We start from the raw sequence: 24,764 nt of genomic DNA, 5'->3' as shown, positions 1-24,764 counted from the left end.
TGACAATTTGATGAATTTAATCATAAGGGATCTGATATCATATATTCACACAGTTAAAAGACTCGCTTTTTATAAAGTTATAGGAAATAAATAATAAAATTACAATTAACCACATGAGGCAGTCGTGTAATTTGATTGGTGCAGAATATCCTGGGAAGTTACCATGTGACTGATGAAGTGTGTAATAATCTTTAATATTATTGTTTTATGACCCAATCATCTCTACTTGTCTGTACAATTGTCAAATATAGAATTATATGGTTGATAATGTCTCTCATTCACAGTCCAACATTCATACACGATAAAAAATAAGACAACCACTTCTACTACACTTCTTCCTTTAATGCGTTTATGCAGTTCCGTAACAACTGAACCTGGGCCTGAAAATAGAAAAGAAGATTTACTATTGTTACAGATAAGGGTGAAGGTTTGGTACCATTAAAACGTTCATAAGTGTTTATCGTTTCTCGTTTTTTATATAGATTAGACAGTTGATTTTCCAGTTTGAATGGTTTACACTAGCTTTGGGGCCCTTCATAGCGTGCTGTTCGATGTGAGTCAAGGCTCTATGTTGAAGACTGAACTTTGACATATAATGGTTTTCCTTTACAAATTGTTACTGGGATGGAGAGTTGTCTCATTGGCATTTATACCACATTTCTTATATCTATATGAAATTACATATGTGCAATATGATCACATGAACACAGATGTGATTTCATAGTAATTTGCTGAGAGATGAACTTGAAAGAATTTTAGAACTAATAACATCTATACTTTTTAAATGAAAACAAGTTTCAAGAAATGTAAAAAAGTATTTTTTTCTTGAATGAAAAAGTAGTTCTTTTCACAATAACACAGATATATAATGTAAGCCCAAATTTGCATGTCAAACAAATCAAGAGTTAAAATAAAACAAATTTGTTTTGGAATAATTTATAACATTATTTTTTCACTTCATGTCTAAAGCATCAACTTCATATATTACCTTGGAATGTTTAAGTTCTAATTCAGCCAGGTCAACTAAATGTTTCTTGAAATAAGATATTCTTCGACTCTTAAATTCTGTCAATTCTGAAAATATATGATGAACATTCAAACTGATGATAAAAACTTTGAAAACAAATGGGTTTATAACACAAATCAAACATGTTAATTGTTGTATTGCAACTGATGGATTCTGTTCTCAAAATAGGAAGTAACTGCATGGCAGATAAGTAAAATAAATTGACACTTTATCTAAAAATAAGTTACAGACAAGATATAAAATTATTTCTTAAAAATGTAAAGAAAAAAGTACCTACAAAGATATTGTGATTGTAGTGTAAAACGTATTCTTCGAGTTTAAGTAAAACAAAATAATGAAAAATATGTCATAAAAGCTAAACTCGTTTAATTCATGTTCTTACCTTTTTTAGCAACTTCTGATATTTTTTCATATTTCTCACAACAGGTTTGTTGGTTCTTTTCAGCCTGAAAATTTCAAAAAGAATATTGAAGATGCACTTATCATTACAGTCTTGGCATGGGTTTTATTATACCAGTAGAAAGTGCTTCAGCATGTGCAAGTTATTACTTATTTTGTGATAAACAGCTGATAAAAACAAACACCAACACTTTGATAAATACTGATCTCTTGCTGCAGTTTTTGACATTTGTTTACATTCTGCTTAAAATGTGTCAATAATTATAGAATGTATTTTATGTCATCAGGTCTTTGCATATGTAAAAGAAAATAACAAAAACAAAGCAAATCCTTTTAATAAACTTTTTTTTGTTGGAGCATATATCTTTTATTTAGTTAGTTGAGAATAAAATCTCAATTCTTTCCAAATTTCTGTCTGTTTTTTATTTTTTTCCAAATTATTATTTTTAAAATATAAACTCACAGTATATTTATATGTTCTTCATAGATGGAAAACAATATTCATAAATCTTACTAAATCCAGACATTGTCCATGAACTTATAATATTATAATTTGATTATCTCGATCATTTTGAAATTTGAAATTTACCTGTGCCACCTCTTTATTTTTGGTTCGAGCTTTTTCTAAGGCTTTATTGGCGTTTTCATAATCGACCAATGATCTTGTTCGTCTGTATAATAAATCCTTGCCAGCTGATGAATCTCTCATGTAATATCTCAGAGTGTCACTTAATTTTAAATCTTCATCGGAGGCTACTCTACCTTCTAATTTCTAAGGAAAAAAATTAATTGGAATTTATAAGAGCATTTGTAAGAAATATGGCTAGATGTAGCTATCAATAAGACAATACCCATAATGTGATGAACGTAAATTGAAAATCTTTATTATCTTAATTGTTAAGTTTTGTGTGTTTTTTTCTCAAAGAACTTTTATTCAATATACAAATAAACAAAAAAAAACATTTTTTATTTACACTTCAAATTCATAAAGTTCTGATTTAATTAATTTAGTTCTTTGTTATATTATTTAATGTAATATGAGGTTTTATGTATGCCTACATGCATGAGCAACACAACTGGTGAAACATGTGGAGCAGGGTCTGATTTCCCTTCTACAGCAACAGAGTTCTACTCCTGTTTATAGTTAAGGTTTGTGTTGCTCATTCTTTAGATTTTTAAATAGTTTTGGAGAGAAAAAAATCTCGCTTTTTTTGCCATGGTTTTTTGTCTTTTTCACTTATGAGTTATTATTTTCCTATGGTATGATTGCCTCTGTATTTTTAACAAAGGTCTCATTAATTTAAAAAAAAATAATAACTATGGTCTTTTTTCATCCTGCTGTACTAATTTTATTTCTTCAACTTACTCTGGCTTTTTCTAATGCTTCGGCCAATTTTGTAAACACCCTGAAAAAGAATAGACAGAATCGATTTATAAATGCAAGTATGAAGATTATCTTGTATGCATACTTTATGATAAAAATAACAAAATGATACAATATTGTGCTTAATTTTTAATATAGCCAATTCTTGTTTCCAAACTAAAGGATTTTCACAAACTTTTAACTTTACATTAAGCAATTAAAATATTAATTTAACCAAATCAGACATGATTTCAATTGATACCTAATTGAAGAATGTTATAGATAAGCTTTAACATTTAAATACTGTATGAAACTTACTTATCTAATTCTGTATTTTCTATTGTTGCAAGTTGCACAAACCCTGTCGATATTTGTATATAACTGTCCGCTACATCTACAAAACAAAAATAATTACAGTTTATGTAACAACTGTCTCTTTTTTCCTCTTGTTGTTTTGTTCGGCCACGAGCAACACTCGTGTGGAAAAGGATCTGCTTACCCTTCCAGAGCACCTGCGATTACCCCAGTTTTTGTTGGTGTTCATGTTGCTCAGCCTTAAGTTTTCTATGTAGTATTTTGAAAAATGTTATTTGTCTTGCTGTCTTTTTTCTTATTTTACCATTGTATTTTTTGCATTTTGTCTTGCATTTTTTTTTTATTGCACCTTTCATATTTTCTGTCTTCATCTAAGAATTCCATCATAGCAACATCTAGGATTTTTTTAAACAGCTATCAACAAAATTTGAATGCCAGAAAGAAAAGAAAAATTATTAAAACATGTATCATTTCAGTTGTAAATGAATATAAAAAACCATTGATAAGTTTATTACCTCCCTTTCATCTTCTTCCAGCATTCATATTTAAAACAATGGTTTACAATTACCAAAGTTTTTCTGCTAAAATATGACTAATTTGATGTTAATAATGACTGATAAAATAAATTTTAAGAAGATAAATGCAGAATAATAATTCCTGATCACTATAGTGATGTCATTGGAAAGATTGTGATGCAATCTTCTCTGAAAACTTACTTTTATGGCATCTAGTCATTTTGTCCGATTTGCCAGTTCCATCCTTAATTTTTGTATGGTATTCTATTAAAAATACTTTTTGTTGTTCGAAAAACTCATCAACATCCTACAATTAAAAAGTAACAGTTTAAAAGTTATACATCAAGAGTATTTAACAAGTATTGCAGGGTTAAACAAATTATTGCTATAACAAAAAAAAATTGACTACAGCAAATAATTTGGAAACATTCGAATAAAAAATCAAGATATCTCAAAAATAGAAACTGATTAAAAAAAATGTAAAACTATTTGTTGCATTTGTGAAAACTAAATGTCTATTGGTTGGTGAAATTATGAGTCAAACAAACAATTTCTAAACATTTGACCGCCAAATACTGCAAACCAATTTTTTTGGGGGAGATACTTTATTTCCTTTACCAGCTCATTTAGCGGCTATTAAATTTCACGATTTTAAATTTTAAAATATATAGGTTAAATCATTGGTTTTCCTGTTGAATGGTTTTACACCTGTAATTTTTGGGGCCCTGTATAGCTTCCGTGTTGAAGACCATACTTTGACCTATAATGGTTTACTTATACACAAATTTTGACTTGGATGGAGAGTTGTCTCATTGGCACTCATACCACATCTTCTTATATATATATATATATATATATTGAAGATGATTTTCTCAATTCATCCTTGAAACAGTTGCTTCAAAACACTAAAGTTTATATGACTTTATTGTGAGATCAATAGAATTTTCATTTAACAAATAGCAAGTTTTGGTATTGCACTTACACAAGAAAACAATATACATAACACAAGAAAACAATGTACATAACAAACAAGATGACACATTAAAAAAAAAACTCATGGTGGTTTGAAGATATTCAGGATGTATGAATAATAAGCTTATAGCTGGTGATTAATGAACAATGATGATTATGATGGATTGGTCTTTAACAGCCAGTGGCAAATATCACATGCAGATCAGTAGAGATCATAATAAAACAAGAGGCTCTCAAGAGCCTGAATCGCTCACCTTAATTCTTTTGGTTAAATCTCTCATCAATGATTATTTTGGCTTTTCAATTTATTCAAATGTTTTTTGGATCATCCTATTTTCTTCAAAAGCCAAAAAAAATAATCATTTTCTCCTATGTTCTATTTTAGCCATAGGAGCTATGTTTCTTGACATACAAGGAAATAAAATATAAAATTTATACTAGATACTCTGAAACTCATTAAGCCTAAGTTTGGCTGAAATTGATACAGCTGTTTCAAAGGAGAAGATTTTTTAAAGTAAGTCAACATGATGAACAAATTGTGAAAAAAGTCTTTAAAGGGCAATAACTCCTTAAGGGGTCAATTGACAATTTTGGTCAAATTGACTTAATTGAAGATCTTACTTTGCTGAACATTATTGCTGTTTACAGTTTATTTCTATCTATAATTATATTCAAGATAATAAACAAAAACAGCAAAATTTCCTTAAAATTATCAATTCAGGGGCAGCAACCCAACAACAGGTTGTCTGATTCATCTGAAAATTTCAGGGCAGATAGATCTTGACCTGATAAACAATATTACTCACGTCAGATTTGCTCTAAATGCTTTGGTTTTTGAGTTATAAGCCAAAAACTGCATTTGACCCCTATGTTCTATTTTTAGCAATGGCGACCATGTTTGTTGATAGATCATAACTTCGGATACAATTTACAAACTAGATACCCTAAGGAACATTCAGTTAAAGTTTGGAAGTATTTGGCCCAGTAGTTTCAGAGGAGAAGATGTTTGTAAAAGATTACTAAGATTTACGAAAAATGGTTAAAAATTGACTATAAAGGGCTATAACTCCTAAAGGGGTCAACTGACCATTTCCGTCATGTTGACTTATTTGTAAATCTTACTTTGCTGAACATTATTGCTGTTTACAGTTTATCTCTATCTATAATAATATTCAAGATAATAACCAAAAACAGCAAAATTTCTTTAAAATTCGAATTCAGGGGCAGTAACCCAACAACAGGTTGTCTGATTCATCTGAAAATTTCAGGGCAGATAGATCTTGACCTGATAAACAATATTATCCCATGTCAGATTTGCTCTAAATGCTTTGGTTTTTGAGTTATAAGCCAAAAACTGCATTTGACCCCTATGTTCTATTTTTAGCAATGGCGACCATGTTTGTTGATAGATCACAACTTCTGATACAATTTACAAACTAGATACCCTAAGGAACATTCAGTTAAAGTTTGGAAGTATTTGGCCCAGTAGTTTCAGAGGAGAGGATTTTTGTAAAAGATTACTAAGATTTACGAAAAATGGTTAAAAATTGACTATAAAGGGCAATAACTAAACTGACCATTTCCGTCATGTTGACTTATTTGTAAATCTTACTTTGCTGAACATTATTGCTGTTTACAGTTTATCTCTATCTATAATAATATTCAAGATAATAACCAAAAACAGCAAAATTTCCTTAAAATTACCAATTCAGGGGCAGCAACCCAACAACAGGTTGTCTGATTCATCGGAAAATTTCAGGGCAGATAGATCTTGACCTGATAAACAATATTACCCCATGTCAGATTTGCTCTAAATGCTTTGGTTTTTGAGTTATAAGCCAAAAACTGCATTTGACCCCTATGTTCTATTTTTAGCAATGGCGACCATGTTTGTTGATAGATCATAACTTCGGATACAATTTACAAACTAGATACCCTAAGGAACATTCAATTAAAGTTTGGAAGTATTTGGCCCAGTAGTTTCAGAGGAGAAGATTCTTGAAATAGTTTACGACGACAGACGACGACAGACGACGGACGACAGACGACGACGGACGCCAAGTGATGGCATAAGCTCACTTGTCCCTTCGGGACAGGTGAGCTAAAAATATTATATGAACCCAGTTTTGTACAAGACTGACAGGCTAAGGAACCTGTCATATATAATAAAGAGAATCAACCAAACTGCTATGAAAATAAGATGAGGTATAATTGCCAAAGAGACAATTCTTTGTCAGATACAAAATGACATAAAAGCTAGCACCTGTAGGTCCCTGTATAGTCTTCAACAATGAGCAAAACCTAACAGCATAACAAGCTGTAAAAGGCTCTGAAATGGCATTCATACATTTCTATGATGGCGAAGAAAAAATATACTGCTATATTAAAGAACAGAAAATACTTGATATGCAATAAACTTACAATTTCATTCTGCATTTTCTGTGTAAACAATAACGTAAAATATTTCTCTCCCTAGTAACATTCATCTATTCCCCAAGTATGCAAATAGTCTCAAAAAACTCTCTTGGGAGATAGTTCTCATGTTCAAATTTTTTTAATATGAAAAACTTTTCACTTACCATAGATGAACTCTAAAGGAGAGAAAGGACTTATGAAAATTGTTGAGAATTGTGGATTTTAAAATATGGGCCTAACAAGAGGGGGGTCAATAGGGGGTCCGTTAACATGTTAACAACACCCGAACAAAGGCAAAAATGCTGATAACAGTTAACAAAGTGGGTTGAAAACAGTTAAAAGCATAAATTTGTCAGTTGCCAACACCTTGAAAAGGACCAAAACAGGTTAACATAAAAAGGTATTGCCCCCCCCCCCTTCCTATCAAACAACATGAATATATTAGAGTGTTTTTTATTCTTTTCAATATCTTGATATCAACATTTTAAATTACCTTTTTCTAAGATCAAACAAAAACAGCTACCTTGACAAGTCTTTTTTTAGTCATACTTTGAGATATTTTAAACATACAAATACACAAATATCCAAACTATTTATTATTGAATTCTGGCTGAAATAATTTATAAAATTGTAAACTCACCAAGATTTTTTGCACTTTTTACTATTTGAAAATTAGGAAAGAATAAATATAACATTAATTAGAACTTACATTTCTGATCATTATTTGTAAGCAAAGTTTCCTCATATTGCTTTTTTAATCCTGCACTTTTTTGTCGAATTGATTGCATAAAAAAAATTCCCACAATAATTTTCTATGTATACAGTATCCCAAAATATGTATTTTTTTATTTTTCCCAATCAATTACCTTCTGTCCAGATAGTAGCACCTCATCTGCTGTTTTCGTCAGAATTTTGAAAAATCCACCTAATTTTTCTTTTTTGTTCTTCCCTCTAACACTCAACTGTAAGAATGATTAAACACATCTCAAACAGAATCTTCATTATATCCTATATTGCTTTGTATTTATTTATCCTTTTGCAACTTATATTATAGGGTTATTGCATGAATATTGGGGAATATTGTCCTGAGTAGAATTTTATATTGCACGAGCTTGCGAGTGCAATATATGTTCTACAAGGGACAATATTTCCCAATATTCATGCAATAACCCTTTTATTGTATAGCAATATAATATTTGAAAGTAAAAATTGGTTTAAACTAAGATTTTGTCGTTGATGACGTCATGAATTATGAAGATTTATTGCACTAGTGCAATATTGGAATTTATTGCACGCTAACTTTTGGTTACTTTCTGTGGGAAATATTATATTGCTATACAATAATAAGGTTTATTCTTTTGCAACTTATATTAAGGTTAAAACTCTTTCAGGAGAAGTTGAAATAGGGCAACATTAATATTGGCTTTTCTTTTTTGGTCAATATAAGTGCTTCGGCTTTCCAAACATTTTGAAGATAATGTGAATACATGTAGTATACATATTTTGTTACAATAATAATCCCAAGCCATAATAAATTTGCACACATTGTCTAGCTATGCATGCTTCAATTCTTAATTCAATGTGTCAGAAAACAGGAAGTAGGTGGCGTCTTACTGATTTAAAAAGTGCTCATAAGTTTATCTTTATTCAAATATGTTATGTCTGGAAAATTCAAAGTATCAGCAAGCAGTAAGTTGATGTACGAGATTTAAGAAAAGTTCTCACATGTTATAATTCATCATTGTCAAGCTGCTGACAAAATAAAAGGTTATCATGTTTATAAAGTTTAACAGTGTATGAGAAAAGTGTGATACACATGTTTTTTTTTCCTGTGGAACAGACTGAGAGACAAGGTGATTGCAATGTAGCCCCACAGTTGGGTTGGGAATTCATATGTATACACAAGTCCAAATCTGATATTTGTTATAAAAAGGCAACAAACAGGTTAATATTTAAATAATTTCTGGTGTAAACTTATACTTATTACATGTATTACATACATCTTGGTCATATTCAAGGAAAACCTCAAAATTAACATCATTCCTCAGAGCAGGATGTGCCGCAATCCGTTGTAGAAACACTTCATGCATAGCTACTGTCTTCTTGAATGTGGCTAAATATTCTCTAGAATAAGATACAAAATACTAGTTAACTACACAAACAATTATTTAATATCACCAATACGAGTTATTTTCTTAACAAATTATTACAAAAATTGGAATGAATTTGATTCTCTTACAAGTTTATAGTCTGATATATTAGAAACGTTATCAAAAAGAAAAAAACAAAATCCTTACTTATATAAAATCATGTTAGTTATGAGTGTTCCTGATGCAAGTACATGTATATTCTAAAAAGCAGAAAAGTGTATTTTCAGTGTTAAAAGAATTCATTTCTTCCATATATAAACATAAAAAACGTTTTTTGAATGCCAAGTAATTTGAACATGATCTGACAATCAAAGAACATTCAAAGATCAAATTGTCATATATATGAATTTGCAATTATTTTTTTTTTGTAAATGGAAATTACAATGTATTCTATCAATCAGATTTCGTAATACATTTTTTTGTGAATGTTAAATGTTTTGAATTAAACCTGCTGATTCAAAAAAAAAGTGTGGGAAAAAATTAACTTGTCCTAATTATGTAAGCGACTCAAGTGTCTCATAACATGTCTGAAAGTTGTGCTGCTTACGCTTCAAGTTCTTGCTTCATTTTTGTGAATTCTTCCTTTGTCATTGTGCCTTCACCCTCACCCAATCTTTGTAATTTTTCCCTTGAAGCATCAAAGTCTGGTTTTGGAGGAGCTGGTGGTATCTGTAAAAGATTTTTGAAAAGTGACAAATAATCCAGACAATAGATGTTTAAAGTTTATCAAAAGACTATTTCAATAGTATTCATGGAGAAAACTTTGTGTGTTGTAATCAATGAATAATCTACAAAATATTTTTGTTTTTCATTGAATTGTAAAGTTTGCTAAGAAAAGAAAATGACAAGGTTTTTTTCTTTTATTTTTACCAGGAAGCTGTTTCTCTTTTCGGCGGATTTTTGCTCATCTCTCTTTACAGCTCAAATTTTGTAAGGTACCCGTGTTTTTGCTTTTGTGATGATACATAATGAGACAACTTTGCGTTTAAACACCCCTAAGACAGAACAAGACTAAATTAGAAGGAAAGGAAAGTCAAAGTTTGCCAATATAACATCTATAAACAAATTAAAAGAAAGATTCTACCACAAAACTTCCTGTAATATGATATTTCTGCACTCTTGAAGTTACAATTCAATGACAAAATATGCTAAATTAAAGAGTGTCTCAAGTAGAGAAATATCTATTTCACTAAATTTTTAATTGAATGTATTCAATTTATAAACACTTACAATAATACCAGCATAATCTTCATTCTCAACATATCTGTCATGCAACCAACAGAACTCTTCATGTTGTCGTACAACTGAGAATTCACCTTCCTTAAATCTCGACAATGAGGTCTGAAAAAAACAACCTTTTAATTAATCTACAAAATATAAAAGATGATACAAATGCCCCTGTCCAAGCTTTGCAATTTACCAATTTGAGAGACCGGGGATCCTACCTAGGGCCGACCGGAGGCTGGCCTTCACTTTCATTGTGCCTTTTAGGTTTCGTAAAGAACCCCATGACTCGTGCACATGTTAGACTCCTTGGTCCGTGTTTCAAGACGGGTCGGGTGGAGGACTGACCAATTCGCCACTGACTCGTGGCACCCCATTGCTTCCCAACAGATCCACGCACGCGGTCAGACATAACTTTAGAACTGTAAATGACTCTGTCCAAATTTTGCTATCTGCTTGTTGTGGTTCTTATCAATGTGTAGGAGTTTTATAAAATTTGGATGAGGCCAACTTAAGTAAGAGAGCAGAAAAGAAAATGGGATGGATGGGTAAAACTTAATGCACCCATTGTCTACAGCTGGGGAATATAAAGTCATCATGAAAAGTCTAAGACTTTAAAAAAAAAAAACTAAAACCATTGCTAACTTTTAATATTTCATTATCAAATTTTCTTAAATTGATCTCTACAAGCTTTAGGTTAAGCTTCTTGCTTTTAGTGGTTTTTCTCTTTTTGTTTTCAGAAAATATAAACCAATTTATGTTTATTTCTTTCACAACTTTTGACAGATTGAAAACATTACATATGAAAAAGATTTAAATGTTCATTAGAATCTAAGAAAACAACAAAATATGAAGATATTATTTTTAAAACCACATCCTGTTATGCACAATTTGATTGGTGTTGTGTGAATCATGTTTCTTTTATCCTTACCTTGGTGTGCACTGTAAATTTGACTTTATCCCTCTCACTCAATGCATCAGATATGTCAACAAGTAGGGATGTGTCTGTTAAATCTACTGTAGAGGATCTAGGCTGTATGAAATGATAAAAAAAATGTTAACCTGTACAATGTATAAATAATAAATTTTATGAACAATATACTTTTTATAAGATGTTGTTGTGGAACTTTTTTGGGTAAAACAGATAAACATTCATGTAGGTTTAATTACAGCTGTAATTAATTAAACAATGAATTGATTTACAGAAATTGTGATCAAAATTTGTTTTTTTCATGTTTAATTTTTACATGTGGTAAAATAATTAACTATAGGTCATTGTACATATAGAGCCTTTATCAATGAGCATAACCAATAGTATACCTGCCAACTGTCACTATTTGCGGGGGATTTCCCCCATGGAGGCTCCCAAATTGAAATTTTGAAAGAGCAATTTTGTCAACAATTTTAAACAAAACAATTAGTTTTACAATGACTTTAAGCTTATATAAGTATAAAGAAGCCAAAAAACAACATTAAAATGTATTTAAAGACCCCCTTGAAGGTTTTTTATGACTATGACAGCCATCTTGCACGCAAAACCCCCATGGGCATTTTGAAAAGTTGGCAGGTATGCAATAGCATATAGTCAGCTATGAAAGGCCGAAATGTAACAAAAAGTGAAACAATTAAAAAGAAAATAGGCAACTAATGACAAGTTCACATTCACTGAATTAAAGGCTCCTCACTAGGGACAAGCAGGAATAGAATATGGAGAGGTTAACCATGTTTGTGAGTGCCCAACCTGCCAGCTAACCTGGGACAGTGGTGTAACAGCACAACATCAGAATAAAACTGTATTCAAACAAGAATGTGTCCATAGAGTATGGATGCCCTACCTGCACTATCATTTTCTATGTTCAGTGGATCGTGAAATTGGTGGCAAAACTCTAATTTGGTATATCAAAGGGGGCATGTTTCAAGTTGATTGGACTTCAACTTCTTCAAACACTACCTTTACCAAAATCATTAACCTGAAACCTCACGATCATTTTCTATCTTCAGTGGACCGTGAAATTGGGGTCAAAACTACAATTTGTCATTAAAATTAGAAAGCTTATATAAAGGGGAACATGTGTTTTAAGTTTCAAGGTGACTGGACAAAAACTACTTTTACCAAAAACAATTTGAGCAAGAGTTAGTTCCCTTTATTTGAGGAGTTTTTTCTGTGCAAGTTAATCAAAATATCAGCCACATATAACTTTTTATTCATATGCCAGAAATTCAGAAAAATAGTTTACCTTATTAAACGATCATTTTTTTTTATCCTTGCTTAAGCTAATACTATGATATACATTGTAGTAAGGATGTCTGTTTATAGAAGGTTTTAATTGAATTTGGTTAGTCAAATAAGAAAATCAACCATAAAACAAGAACTGTATATATCTATATACAATTAATTATCTTAATTTTGTATGTAAACTAAAGCCCTGTCTAACCAAAATATATTTTGTTTTTGTCACATTTGTTTATAAAGGTTTATAGCCTTTACAGTACTATCAAGGCTGAAGGTATGAACGTCACTATCTTTTTTATTACACTATAGCTAAGTGTATTGTTAGCCTGCAGCAAAAGTGATCTTGTGATGTATATCTTTATGTGACATCATGTGTATAGTTTATAAAATAGATTTTGCTCAAGAAGGTTTCTCTGGTCTTTTTCTTCACATTCTTCTTGATTTTCTGAAGGTAACAATCATTTTTTTTTTTTTTTAATAAAAGTTGTTTCAAAGAAACCGCCCACCTTACACTCTTATTTTTAGTAATTACCAACATTCAGATTATCAAATTGACAAGTGGGGGCATGTGTTTCGACAAAGCTGACATTGTCAGTTCCACAAAGCAAAGATATGTGTAATGATCTATCATACTAATGGGTTAGGGGCAGATAATCTTTATAGTATTCAGAAAGTGAGATATCTGTCATGCAAATGTCATGTCTGGAAATAGAATTGCGACTTTTCATACCTTGTTGTTGTCCTGCTCGCCCGCCAGCAGGTCGGGCCCGTCATCCAGTCCGTCCTGAAATACAAAATAAATTATCAATTTAAATATAGAGCCGCGGTATGATATTATTTAAACAAATTTCAAAACCGGAAAAATGTTCGACACCCACCATCATGGCTGCAATTATCACGTGATGTGTATACAGATCTGACCGCATTACCACTTTCACATTCACAAATATGCGGAAGAGAACGTTCAGTTTTACACACCTTTTTGACAAATGGACAACGCAGTTGCAAAAAAACATCTACATCATAATACTTCTTAACTTCAATATGTTGAAGATTACAAGAAGGCACATACTAGGGAAACAAATTAAAAACTTAACATATTTACAATAATTGCAAGAAAAACATTTTTTTAATTTTTTTTGTATATAGATAAAAACATGGTTTGGTTTTGGCTTCTAAGTCTGGGCTACAGGCTACTTGGTATGGTAGGGAATTCCATAACCTTATTGTTCTAGGAAAAAATAAATATAAATGATAGTTTGTGGGAGAGAATGGCTGTATAAATTTATGTTCGTTGGATGGTATTAGGTATGTATTTACTGGGATGGAGACTAATTGGTGTTGAATTTTATATAGCATGGTGACGGATGCAAGATTTCTTCTTTGTTGTAATGTTGGCCATCTTAGATGTTCAAGCATGGCTGTTACACTGCTTTGATAGCTGTATTGGTTGAGTGTATACCTGGCAGCTCTTCTCTGTACCATTTCAATTTTTATGTATTTGTTGTTTCTGCCAGGGGTCCCAGACGATACTACAGTATTATATTTTTGGTCTTACGTATGTTTTGTAAGCCAGTTCTTTTGTTTTAATGCTGTTGGTTTTGACGTTTCTTTTAATAAACTCTCAGTGATGTATTTGCTTTGTTCGTGATGTCGTTTATATGAGAATTCCATGTCAGATCGTTTGTGATGGAAACGCCAAGATATTTTGCTTTGTTTGTTGATTTTAAAATATGATTATGTAATGTGTATTTATAGATGATTGGTTTATGTTTTCTTGTTATGTGGATGATTTCACATTTGTCTAGGTTAAAGGACATAAGCCATTCTTGCTCCCATTGTTCCAGTTTATGTAGGTCTGATTGAAGGGTGTGACAGTCATCTAATGATGAAATTGTTAGATACACAATAGTGTCATCTGCAAAGAGGCGAACATTACTTTTGAGGTTGTCTGGCATGTCATTAATGTAAATTAAGAACAGACATGGCCCGAGAACAGAGCCTTGGGGAACGCCTGACAATACAGGACAACTATTTGATGTGTGACTGTCAACCACCACTTTTTGGGATCTATGTGATAACCATGCCTCTATCCAATTTGTTGTTTTGTTATTTATTCCCATGCGTTTCAGTTTTATGGTAAGTCTTTGGTGGTCCACCTTATCAAACGCTTTTGAAAAATCCATGACAACTATATATACGTCAGTTTGTTTACCGTTTGCCATATAATCAAGTATTTGCTGTGTAAAAGTTAAAAGCTGTGTTTCACAGCTAACTTTTGATCTAAAACCATGCTGCAGTGGGTATAGTAAATTGTGAATGTCTAGATGTTTCATTATGGATGATAAAATTTATGTTCTAGTGATTTACTAAGGATACAGGTTAGAGAGATGGGCCTGTAGTTTTCAGGTTTAGATTTTACTCCCTTTTTGAAAACTGGTGTAACCAAGGCCTCTCTCCAGTCGTTTGGTACTGTGCCTGTATTTACTGATGAGTTAAACAAGTCAGACATTATAGGTGATAACGAAAACAATTAAATAACCAAAAATGAATAAGCAAAACAAAGAAAATTAAAGACTTTTTGATTGACACGAACCCAACCAAAAAATCGAGTGATCAGGAAGAGTTAAGCAGACTCCCTACTCCAATTAGCGGGTAACGTTGATACATAATATCATGAGTTATCAAACCATAAAACATAACAAACTTCGGACACCATCGCTCATGTGAATTTTTGAACCTTTGTTACTTTGCTTAATGTGACCTTTTTATATTGAATTGAACTGAACATGACATAGGACTGACAAATGATAGACAAAACTGTTTTCTTTCAAACCGTGATGTTATGAGTGATCTCGGGTGGGCAGGAAAAGTATGAAGACCCTGCTGCTCAACATGTGGGACCCGTCGTGTTGCTCATTTAAGTACACACTTTATAATGAGTCTACTTATGCCGGTTATGTCACATTCGTGGTAAAATGAACGAGATTGTGGCTACAGCATGGTAACATATTCGCCGTCATCTGATATGCCCGACATGGAGTGATTTTCATAATGCTTGTAGTTAAACGGTTTGGATGGCTTGTTTGCTTTTTTAGTATAAATGTGTGCTCTATCTCAATTACAATGCCTAGGAAACATGAATACAAACCAAGCAAGCAAGTCTAAAGTATGTGCTGTATATTTAGACCGAAATCGTAAACTGCTTTTCCGGTAGCAATCATTTTCGGGCGGGGGTGATTGAGTTACTTGAATTGGCACATAAGTTTATATAACAACAGATTTCTTTTTGGAAAAAGAACTATATTAATGTGTTATTGAAGAAAACGGGTATAGTCTAATTTTCAAAAGTTTCCTAGGGGCGGGGGGAGGACCCAAACCCTAGCTCGTAGCAGGTTCGGATCACTACGTGAAAACAAAAATTGCTTTTGATTGGCCCTGGTAAAAATTACAAGTTATTTTGCATGGGAAAAAAAATACAACTTACTTTGGCTCAAGGTAAAACAAATCTGAATTTAAAAAAAACAGTACATATTGTATATTATTCCTTATTTTATTAAAAAAATCGTGAATTTGTCGCCTGTTTATTTATCATTCTACATAAGAAATTCATCACGGATACAGTGAAAATGGCATTTCAGGATTCGCAAACTACATACACTGATTACAAAGATTTTTATTGATTCGTAATAACAATTGATAAACTTGAACGTGATGTCGGCTACAATCTAAATCGAAATTGTGATCTTTCATATTTTAAATTCGAACTTTGAAATTGTTTTTATGCCCCACTTATGCCCCACCTACGATAGTATAGGAGCATTCTATTTTCTAGTCTGTGCGTCCGTCCGTCCGTCCGTTGGTCCCGCGTCAGGTTAAAGTTTTTGGTCACGGTAGTTTTTGATGAAATTGAAGTCCAATCAACTTGAAACAAAGTACACATGTTCCCTATGATATGATCTTTCTAATTTGAATGCCAAATTAAAGTTGTGACCCCAATTTCATGGTCCACTGAACATGGAAAATGATAGTGCGAGTGGGGCATCCGTGTACTATGGACACATTCTTGTTTATTGTAATTTCACATATAGTTTTAAAACCAATAAGATTTAAAATTGTTGTCCATGTCACGCGTAACGATTCGGTTTCATTAATGGTTGAAAACTTATGATGCTCTCTTAATATCTTTTGGTTAGTTTTGTAGCTGGGTTACTGTATCATGGACCTATAACCCCACATCTCCTTTTATTCATCATAAACTGGTTCATAATTTAAAATAAAGAAAAACAAACAAATGCATAGTTTTCTAGGAAAAAATGTAAAACACAAGAATTACTTTTTTACTAGCAGCCACTTTCTTGCAATTTTTTAGTAGAAGTCTTTAGCTATTTGACTAGTGATGCTGCTCACGATATCCTTGGCCGAGTCAAGCATAAACATACGGAGAAAAGATTCTATGTGAAACAGAAGCAATGCTTTGTATTGATTTGTATAATTATATCGAAAGCTTGTTTAAAAGATCAGTGACTTTTAAAATTACATTGTAGAAAACTTACGAAAAGTAACATGACATATTTAATTTACGCTTTGACAATTACACCCACTAAATTTGGTTAAACAGTTTTTTTTTCTTCTGAGGCAGTTAATATATAGTGTAACTTCGTTCAATAACAGGCGCTATCAAACACATTTTCAGTATTAAAGTGAAACACATATATATTTATTTCGATCTAAACCATGACAAACTTGACCAATACCATGACGTATTTCTAGACTCTTAACCGAACCATGTCAATCGCTTAACCGAAGCATAGTAATTCCGATATCTTGCTTATTCTGCATTAATTTCGTGAAACAACAATTCCAATGTATATCGTTTGACCTCCAATACAGATTCAAACATCTTATGTGCTTTGCATCTGCTCGTGTGAATAGAACTGAGGCAATTTAATAGTTTAGGAAAGTAACATACATTCACCATGTCAAACTTATCCAAACTATGACAAAATCACTGTATTAAACGCTCCTCGATATGACGACCTTACTACCCGTGTCTATGGTCGGGTTGTTGTCTCTTTGACACAATCCACATTTCAATTCTCAATTTTACCTAAGACTATTTTGACTTTTCTTTCAGAAAATAGAATGTAAAAACAGTGAAAAATATAGAAAATTTAATGTTATACAAAAAACGATTTATTAAACTAAAGATTTGTCCTTTTCCTATCGTTTGTGACAGGAAAAGATCCGGAAAAATGCACGAATGTTTGCTGAAAATGTGTTCTTCTTTCCATCAATGGTGTTATCTATTCTAACAATGTTTTTCTTCTTGATATTCATATTTTGAGAATCTTTGTCCTTTTCATCCATGATTTCCTCTTCCCCTTTCCCTACTTTTCTATTCTTTACAGCATTTTCTTCATTCAAAGTGTGTGACTCTTTCTTCTCATAGTCCTTACTATTCCCTGCAACTTTCTTTGCTTTGCTTTTCTTTATATTATTTTGTTTTTTCTTTGCATCTAAAGCTTGAATCGGTTTCTTCTTTTCGTTCTTTATACATTCTTTCTCTCTTTTGTTTATTTCTGTAAATGCAAATGTAACAATCAAATAAGTTCATGCAGTTTTGAAATTAGAATATGAAAATAGGAGAGAAGTGTTCTTATGTTCAACTAGACACACATTGATTAATTGATCAACCGACAAAAAAAAGTTTCACATTCAACAGATATTTCAGTATTAACTTGATATCAACTATTTGATCCTGTTTTACTTTGTATGTTAAATCAACTGTAACAGTTATTTGAAGCATTTTTTAAACAAAGTTGTCTCATTTGCACTCACACCACATCTTCCTATATCTATTTAGCACGAAAAGCGTCAGCGTCAGAAGCAACTGAATAAGTCACTGGATATTATCACCGAATCACCCATTTTTTACGAAAATTAGCTGCGCACACCTGACAATCTTAAATTCTTGATATTCATATATTTTATTTGTATTGTACATGTTACTTAACAGGGTATGCCATCATAATTTTGTATTTCATTTTACAATATTGTACTGCATGCATAAGGGAGTTACCATTTGATTTTTATGGGGGGGCTAGGATGAAAAATGTTTTTTTAGCTGTAATCTCTGTCCTGCCTTTTTATTTTTCACTCTGTTCGGTCCTGCTTTTTTTTTTTAGTTTATCCTGACTTTTTTTTTTTTGCAAGTGTCTCATTCTGCCTTTTTTGTCCCCCCCCCCATAAAAATCAAATGGTAGCTCCCTAACTCAACTATTATATTTGTATTTACATATGTTTCTCTGTGAACTTCTATTTATAGGGGTTTTTTTTATTTCTAATTTTTACATTTGAAAAATGTTAAATTAAAAATTTGTAAATTTCAAGTTTGTATGATGTTTCTTTCATCATTGGTAAGTTAATAAGAAGGCTGAAAAATGTTAAATTAAAAATTTGTAAATTTCGAGTTTGTGTGATGTTTCATTCATCATTGGCAAGTTAATTAGAAAAAAATGCCCCAATATATAAACGCGGATTGAGAAGAAGCTCGAAAGTGTCTATTTCATTAAAATGAATATGTACCTTTCTCCAACATCTTTAAGGCTTTTTTCTCCGCCTTTTCAAGTTGCTTCCTTTTCTTTTCTTCCTTCTTTTGTTGTGCTTGAACATCCTTGCTGTACCTTTTCATTATCCTGTCTACTGCTTTAAAATACAACTGCACAACTTTTTCCTCTTCTTTAGCGATTTTCATTTTTATTATCTCCTCTTTCTTTGTTGTGCTTTTTTCTCTTTTGCTGCCCTTTTTTGTTTGTTTGCTAATATCTCCATTAAAATCAAAATTCTGGACAGTATCCTAATAAAAAAAAAATACCCATTGTTTATGTAGTCCTAGATGTAATGCTTTTCTATTATCGTTTTGGGGAAATATCAATAATATCATATCTCATAAAACATTAAAAAAACAGAATTTTCCAAAATAGTATACAGAACCACATCGCCTTCCTTCTCCGAACCAATAAGCGCGAAAATGTAGACAAAGAAGAACGAACAAAACACATGGCAAATATAGTCAGACTGCGTAAAAGCACAGCAACATTTGGTAATAAGGTTATACGGCCAAGTTTACATGCTCATAAACCTCCTTATGATATATCGTGTATAAAGTACAACAAGACTCGGCTATACTGCCGATTGGAAAAATCATTTATAAGACACATGCATAAAATAACAGGAATTACTTAAATATTGGTCAGTACATTTTATCACACCCACCATGCACAAACACCCCACTCCGCAGAAGGAAAAAAAACATCATACTAGTATACATGCACAAAAACCTATGATGAAAATAGCCATGTTTAGTAAAGACACACAACATGTAGCGGGGTTACACAAGTTAAATTAGTGTACGTGCTCATAAGTTGTTTTTAAAGGGTAAACAACTGCATACAATAATTATTGTGACATCGCTGCTTTGTCAAATGGTTTTAAATCCAGTTATGCAATATTTACTGCTGAACATTATTAAATTAAAAAAAACTAGCATTCTATCAAACGTTGTTAAATCTTACATCAAATTGTAACACCGAATTGTGTGATCGCTTGGTATTTTGGTAATGTGCAATCACCGGACAACGAACATGTTGTTTTGCTAACGTTCAGTGGCAACTAGTCTGTGCATATTTAAGACAGAAAAATGCAAAAAGAATCCACTAAATATTTCACAGTATATCAAAAGACTACTGTCATTAAGATCTTTCCAATTCCAATTTACCAATCTTAAATTGTACCTTAAAAATATATCTGGCATCCTTCAGTGTTTTCTCTGTTGGTCCTAGAAAATGAACGAAATAAATAAACTTACAAACTAAAATATGAAGATGAAATATCAATCAATCTATTTCACCTCAATCACCTTTTCAATTTGGTGTTCTTAGATAAACGATCAAACACTGTGTTGCTATTCAGCTCAGAGTTAATAACATGAATTAATAAGGAATTATGCTGTTAGTTTTCTCGTTTGAATTGTTTAACATTGTCACTTCGGGGCATTTTATAGCTGACTTTGCAGTATGGGTTTTGCTCATTGTTGAAGGCCGTTCGATGACCTATAGTTGTTAATTTCTGTGTCATTTGGTCTCTTGTGGAGAGATGTCTCATTGGCAATCATACCATATCTTCCTTTTTCATATATCTATATAGATAAGGATAACTGTTGGAACGTAACATTTTAAATATTAAGCAAGAACAAAATCAACAATCAAGTATAACAACTCAATTATGGAGAAGATTTCATAAGTATGTCTTGCAGTCTTTCGTCCATTTTGCTAAGATTTAGCAAGTAATATATATTTAAACTCAACTCACTAATATATAGAAACGAGGAGCAATGGAATTCAAGAAGTAACGCCATTACCTGCTGCTCTTATTGATGCCTTCTGTTTTTCTTCTCCGTCTAGTGCCTCCTCCAAGTCTTTTAAATAACCATCTATACATTGAGTGTCGTCTTGAACTGTCAATTCAATGTCTTCTGTTTCTATATTTTCTTCCGCAGTTGTGTTCTGCTCTTTTAATTTATCTAAATGGAGAAACAGACCTTTGTTAGTCTTGTATAATTTTTAATTTTAGTTTCTTGTGTATATTTCAGAGTTTAGTATGACGCTCATTATCACTAAACTAGTATACATTTTTGTTTAGAGGCCCGCTGAAGCACAACTCCAGGTGCGAGAGTTTCTCGCTGCATTGAAGACCCATTGGTGGCTTTCAACTGTTGTCTGTTCTTTGGTCGGGTGATGTCTCTTTGACACATTCCCAATTCCCCATTTCCATTCTCAATTTTATATATATCACAATGATGTTGAACATTGGGGAGATAGCAGGTATATTGTACATGATGTGACAACAACCTAACAGCTCAAATAAACAAAAGTATCTGATAAATTTAAGTTACCACTAGTATAGACGCGTGGCGATATTGACCTTGACATATTGTAAGGCTTAGAAACAGAAAACCAGAATGACATTTTGTTTATCTGGGAAATGGTTCATTATTATGCATTGAGCATTTACTTAGGTTTGACTAAATACAAAAATATCTACAATTTGTCACATTATTTAGTTATATACCCAATAGCATCCTTATAGGTATATTTCACAAAATATAACGTATTCATTTATTCATAGGTTAAAGGAAATACTAGAAGTGGTCAATGAATTTACAAAAGAATCATGATAGACGATCTATATTTTGTTTTATATTCAGAAGTGTAAGCTAGGACAGGGGAGGGAGACTATATTTGACAGACATACCTAATTGCTTTATCAAGTCAGTTTCCCTATCCTCTGCTGCTCTAATATCTATCTCGACTTCTTCCCACTTTTCCAGAGTAAATTCAAACTGTGCAACACTTATAATGGCTTCAGATAAGCCCATCGTTGTCTGGTGTACCTTCTTTTCTTGGTATGTTAACTCCATACTTTTCCTGTTGATTGTGGAGTCAAATGATACAATTAAAAATGCATTGAGAAATCCATTGTAACCCCTCCCCTAAATCTCCTTGCTTAACTATAGATAGATATAGGAAGATGTGGTGTGAGTGCCAATGAGACAACTCTCCATCAAAACAACAATTTATAAAAAAGTAAACCATTATAGCTCAATGTACGGCCTTCAACACGGAGCCTCGGCTCACACCGAACAACAAGCTGTAAAGGGCCCCAAAATTAGATAGTATGCTTGTATTTTATAGGAATTCTTAATGTATTGTATAAATGGACACATAAATCTATGTTCATTCTTAAACATTCATCGAACAATGCATTTATTCAAACTTTAATCAAATGAATCCATCCAAAATGTAAAGTTGCTAATTTCCATCTTTTCAAATGGCATACAAACACCGAAACCACGATAACTGTAGTCAGAATTCAAAATTGATACATAACTTATATTCTTTTGTCTTTATTTTCAAAAATCTAGTAAAATCGAAACTTAAGATCAACTTTGCTGATTATAATCAGATATATAAGGACCAGAACAACCAGACAAAGAGAAGCTTGAATTAGTTTTGCATGCCTTTTATCTGAAACTACTACTGCGGTATAATTATCTCGGATTTTATGGTCAAAAGTATATTCAACATATTAATATTAGCAATTTGACACATCAAATATGCCTAAAATCTATGGAAGTCTAGAGGATTATCAGTAAATTAAAGATTTCTCATAAACACAACAAACTCAGTTCAAGACAATGAAACAGACAACTTACATTAACTTACACATGACGAAGTCCTGAAGGTTTTAGAATAGAAAACAGAACAAAAATGAATAGTACATGGTTAAAAGGTAAAATAAAAAAAAACTCACCACACTTCTCTTTCGATTTTGACTATCTTCTGAAAAGCTTCACGGGATCTATCTTTATACCTCTAAAAAAATCCTTTTGCTTCTATCGGCGATACTGCGACGATAGCGTTGGCAGCGGAGATGTTTATGACGTCGAAAAGAATGGAATTAGCGCAAGCGCAACGTTTTCTATGATTCTTATTCTGTGGTAAATGTTATCATCAATTTCGTACATGGTACTTTAATCATATCCAGCCTTACATAGCAATAGAGGAGTCCGTCCGTACGTCCGTATGTTTGTTCGTTCGTAGTTTTGTCGCGTTTTTTTTGTATCCGCCTCTGCGCTTACACTGCTGAACGAAACTTTATGAGACTTTGACTGAATATTACTGAAATGTTTTTGGTTAGGTTTTGATTTTAGGGTTAGGGCTAGTGTTAGGTTTAGGTATGGGTTAGGGTAAGTTTTAGGGTTAAGAATAGATCTTTATTGGTTGGGACTCCTGAAGTAAATGAAGGTAAACATTTGTATCCGCTTCTCTGCCTAAATTACATGATTTTTTTTCAGATTCTCAACCATATAAAGCTAGTGTACTCTTTCTCATTGCTTTATTTTGAGGTTACCTATATTTTTATCCATAATTCGTCTTAAACCCCTTATAACAATTTATTTAAATTTTTCACAATTTCAATCATATCATTGTGATATGTCTTTTAATAATTTCATAAAAATCTTTGTTTTTTTCTCTGTAGTCAATAATTGCTTTTGCTAGAAGTGGTATTTCATTTTGCTAGCTCTGCTCGCAGTACTGCTGGTTTTTATAAAAAAAAATGTCCAGAGGCCTATTGCTAGTTTCTTTATCTGAGTTCATCCCCCGGTATTTTGTTAAGACTGCTTTCATGGATTTGGTTCGCTCTTTCATATTATGTGTATAGTGTTGTTCCATATTATGTGTATAGTGTTGTAGTGTTGTTCCATATTATGTGTATAGTGTTGTTCGAACTGTTTTAAGTTGATATGTGTAGTGTTCTGTGGACTGTTATACGTTGGTATGTTTAGTGTTGTGTGGACTGTTGTAAGTTAATATGTGTACATCAATAGTGTTGTGTGTGTGGACTGTTATACGTTGGTCTGTTTAGTGTTGTGTGGACTGTTGTACATTGGTTTTCTTTTCGTCATTGTGTGTTGTCAGTTTTACGTTAACTCAAGTTTTTGTGTATTTTTGTTGCATTGCATGATTTGAAAAACATGTATCCATAGAATCAAAATTATCAACAGTGATATATTCAAGTGAATATGATAAAAAAAATATAAACAAACAGACTTCCTTTCGGACAAGACGTGATATAGAGGCGAAAGTTTAATATACAAGAATAAAAAGGTGTCAAGTATTTGAGATAAAAAGATATAATCAATCCGACATTATTTTTCGTTTAAAAAATTGAAGTTAGTCTTACAATGCTTTTATTTTAAATAAAAAAACAACAACAGAATAAACTGCCATTTTTATACAATGCAAGTGTCGATGGAAATGCATGCATGGAATCCATATATATATATATCATTAGATATACAGCACTTTATTTGTTTTTGTAGTTAAAACGACATTTTAAGACTTAAAGAATTTCTATGTGTTCGGTTTTTTTTTGGGGAGCAGTCCTGGCTTTTTCGAATGCGTCGTCGGTTTATCGAGTGAGTATACAACTTTCCTATAGCTTACAATGTTTTCTGTCAGTGTATTTACGTTTAAGAATCAAATTATATACTTTTTAAACAATACATCCATCAGTTTGATAATGG

General features: G+C 32.0%; 3 protein-coding genes across 3 annotated transcripts; all 3 read right to left on the bottom strand.

Annotated features, from left to right (window-relative positions):
- LOC143069176 (sorting nexin-6-like) lies at positions 1 to 13,526 on the bottom strand. The gene is made up of 14 exons (XM_076243678.1): positions 13,492 to 13,526; positions 13,344 to 13,397; positions 11,312 to 11,413; positions 10,387 to 10,497; positions 9,704 to 9,825; positions 9,007 to 9,130; positions 7,873 to 7,968; positions 3,821 to 3,926; positions 3,108 to 3,183; positions 2,793 to 2,832; positions 2,016 to 2,198; positions 1,410 to 1,473; positions 989 to 1,074; positions 1 to 380 (listed from the first exon to the last, which is right to left on the bottom strand). The coding sequence occupies exons 1-14, from the start codon at positions 13,495 to 13,497 to the stop codon at positions 327 to 329; spliced, it is 1,224 nt and encodes a 407-aa protein (XP_076099793.1). The 5' UTR covers positions 13,498 to 13,526; the 3' UTR covers positions 1 to 326.
- A 4,310-nt stretch (positions 13,527 to 17,836) lies between these two features.
- On the bottom strand, positions 17,837 to 19,468 carry LOC143066835 (uncharacterized). The gene is made up of 2 exons (XM_076239647.1): positions 19,202 to 19,468; positions 17,837 to 18,195 (listed from the first exon to the last, which is right to left on the bottom strand). Exons 1-2 carry the CDS (start codon positions 19,368 to 19,370, stop codon positions 17,837 to 17,839), a joined length of 528 nt encoding a protein of 175 aa, XP_076095762.1. The 5' UTR covers positions 19,371 to 19,468.
- Positions 19,469 to 20,367: 899 nt separating this feature from the next.
- LOC143066834 (uncharacterized) lies at positions 20,368 to 23,100 on the bottom strand. The gene is made up of 4 exons (XM_076239646.1): positions 22,988 to 23,100; positions 21,929 to 22,101; positions 21,036 to 21,197; positions 20,368 to 20,453 (listed from the first exon to the last, which is right to left on the bottom strand). Exons 2-4 carry the CDS (start codon positions 22,092 to 22,094, stop codon positions 20,368 to 20,370), a joined length of 414 nt encoding a protein of 137 aa, XP_076095761.1. The 5' UTR covers positions 22,095 to 22,101; positions 22,988 to 23,100.
- Between the last annotated feature and the right edge of the window lie 1,664 nt (positions 23,101 to 24,764).

The sequence above is a fragment of the Mytilus galloprovincialis genome, chromosome 3 (assembly GCF_965363235.1).
Source record: "Mytilus galloprovincialis chromosome 3, xbMytGall1.hap1.1, whole genome shotgun sequence".
In the NCBI taxonomy this organism is placed as follows: Eukaryota; Metazoa; Mollusca; class Bivalvia; order Mytilida; family Mytilidae; genus Mytilus; species Mytilus galloprovincialis.
The sequence above is the reverse complement of the archived record's forward strand: the minus strand, read 5'-3'. Positions and strand labels throughout refer to the sequence as shown.

Coding starts and splice junctions, on each gene's coding strand:
- LOC143069176 (XM_076243678.1), bottom strand. Junction 10,498..11,311: donor AATTTACAGTGCACACCAAG/GTAAGGATAAAA, acceptor TGTTTTTTTCAG/ACCTCATTGTCGAGATTTAA. Junction 1,474..2,015: donor AAAATAAAGAGGTGGCACAG/GTAAATTTCAAA, acceptor TGAAATTTTCAG/GCTGAAAAGAACCAACAAAC.
- LOC143066835 (XM_076239647.1), bottom strand. CDS start 19,370: ATGAAAATCGCTAAAGAAGAGGAAAAAGTTGTGCAGTTGTATTTTAAA. Junction 18,196..19,201: donor CTTAAAGATGTTGGAGAAAG/GTACATATTCAT, acceptor TTGCATTTACAG/AAATAAACAAAAGAGAGAAA.
- LOC143066834 (XM_076239646.1), bottom strand. CDS start 22,094: ATGGAGTTAACATACCAAGAAAAGAAGGTACACCAGACAACGATGGGC. Junction 21,198..21,928: donor TGACTTGATAAAGCAATTAG/GTATGTCTGTCA, acceptor TTCTCCATTTAG/ATAAATTAAAAGAGCAGAAC. Junction 20,454..21,035: donor GGCATCAATAAGAGCAGCAG/GTAATGGCGTTA, acceptor TTCATTTTCTAG/GACCAACAGAGAAAACACTG.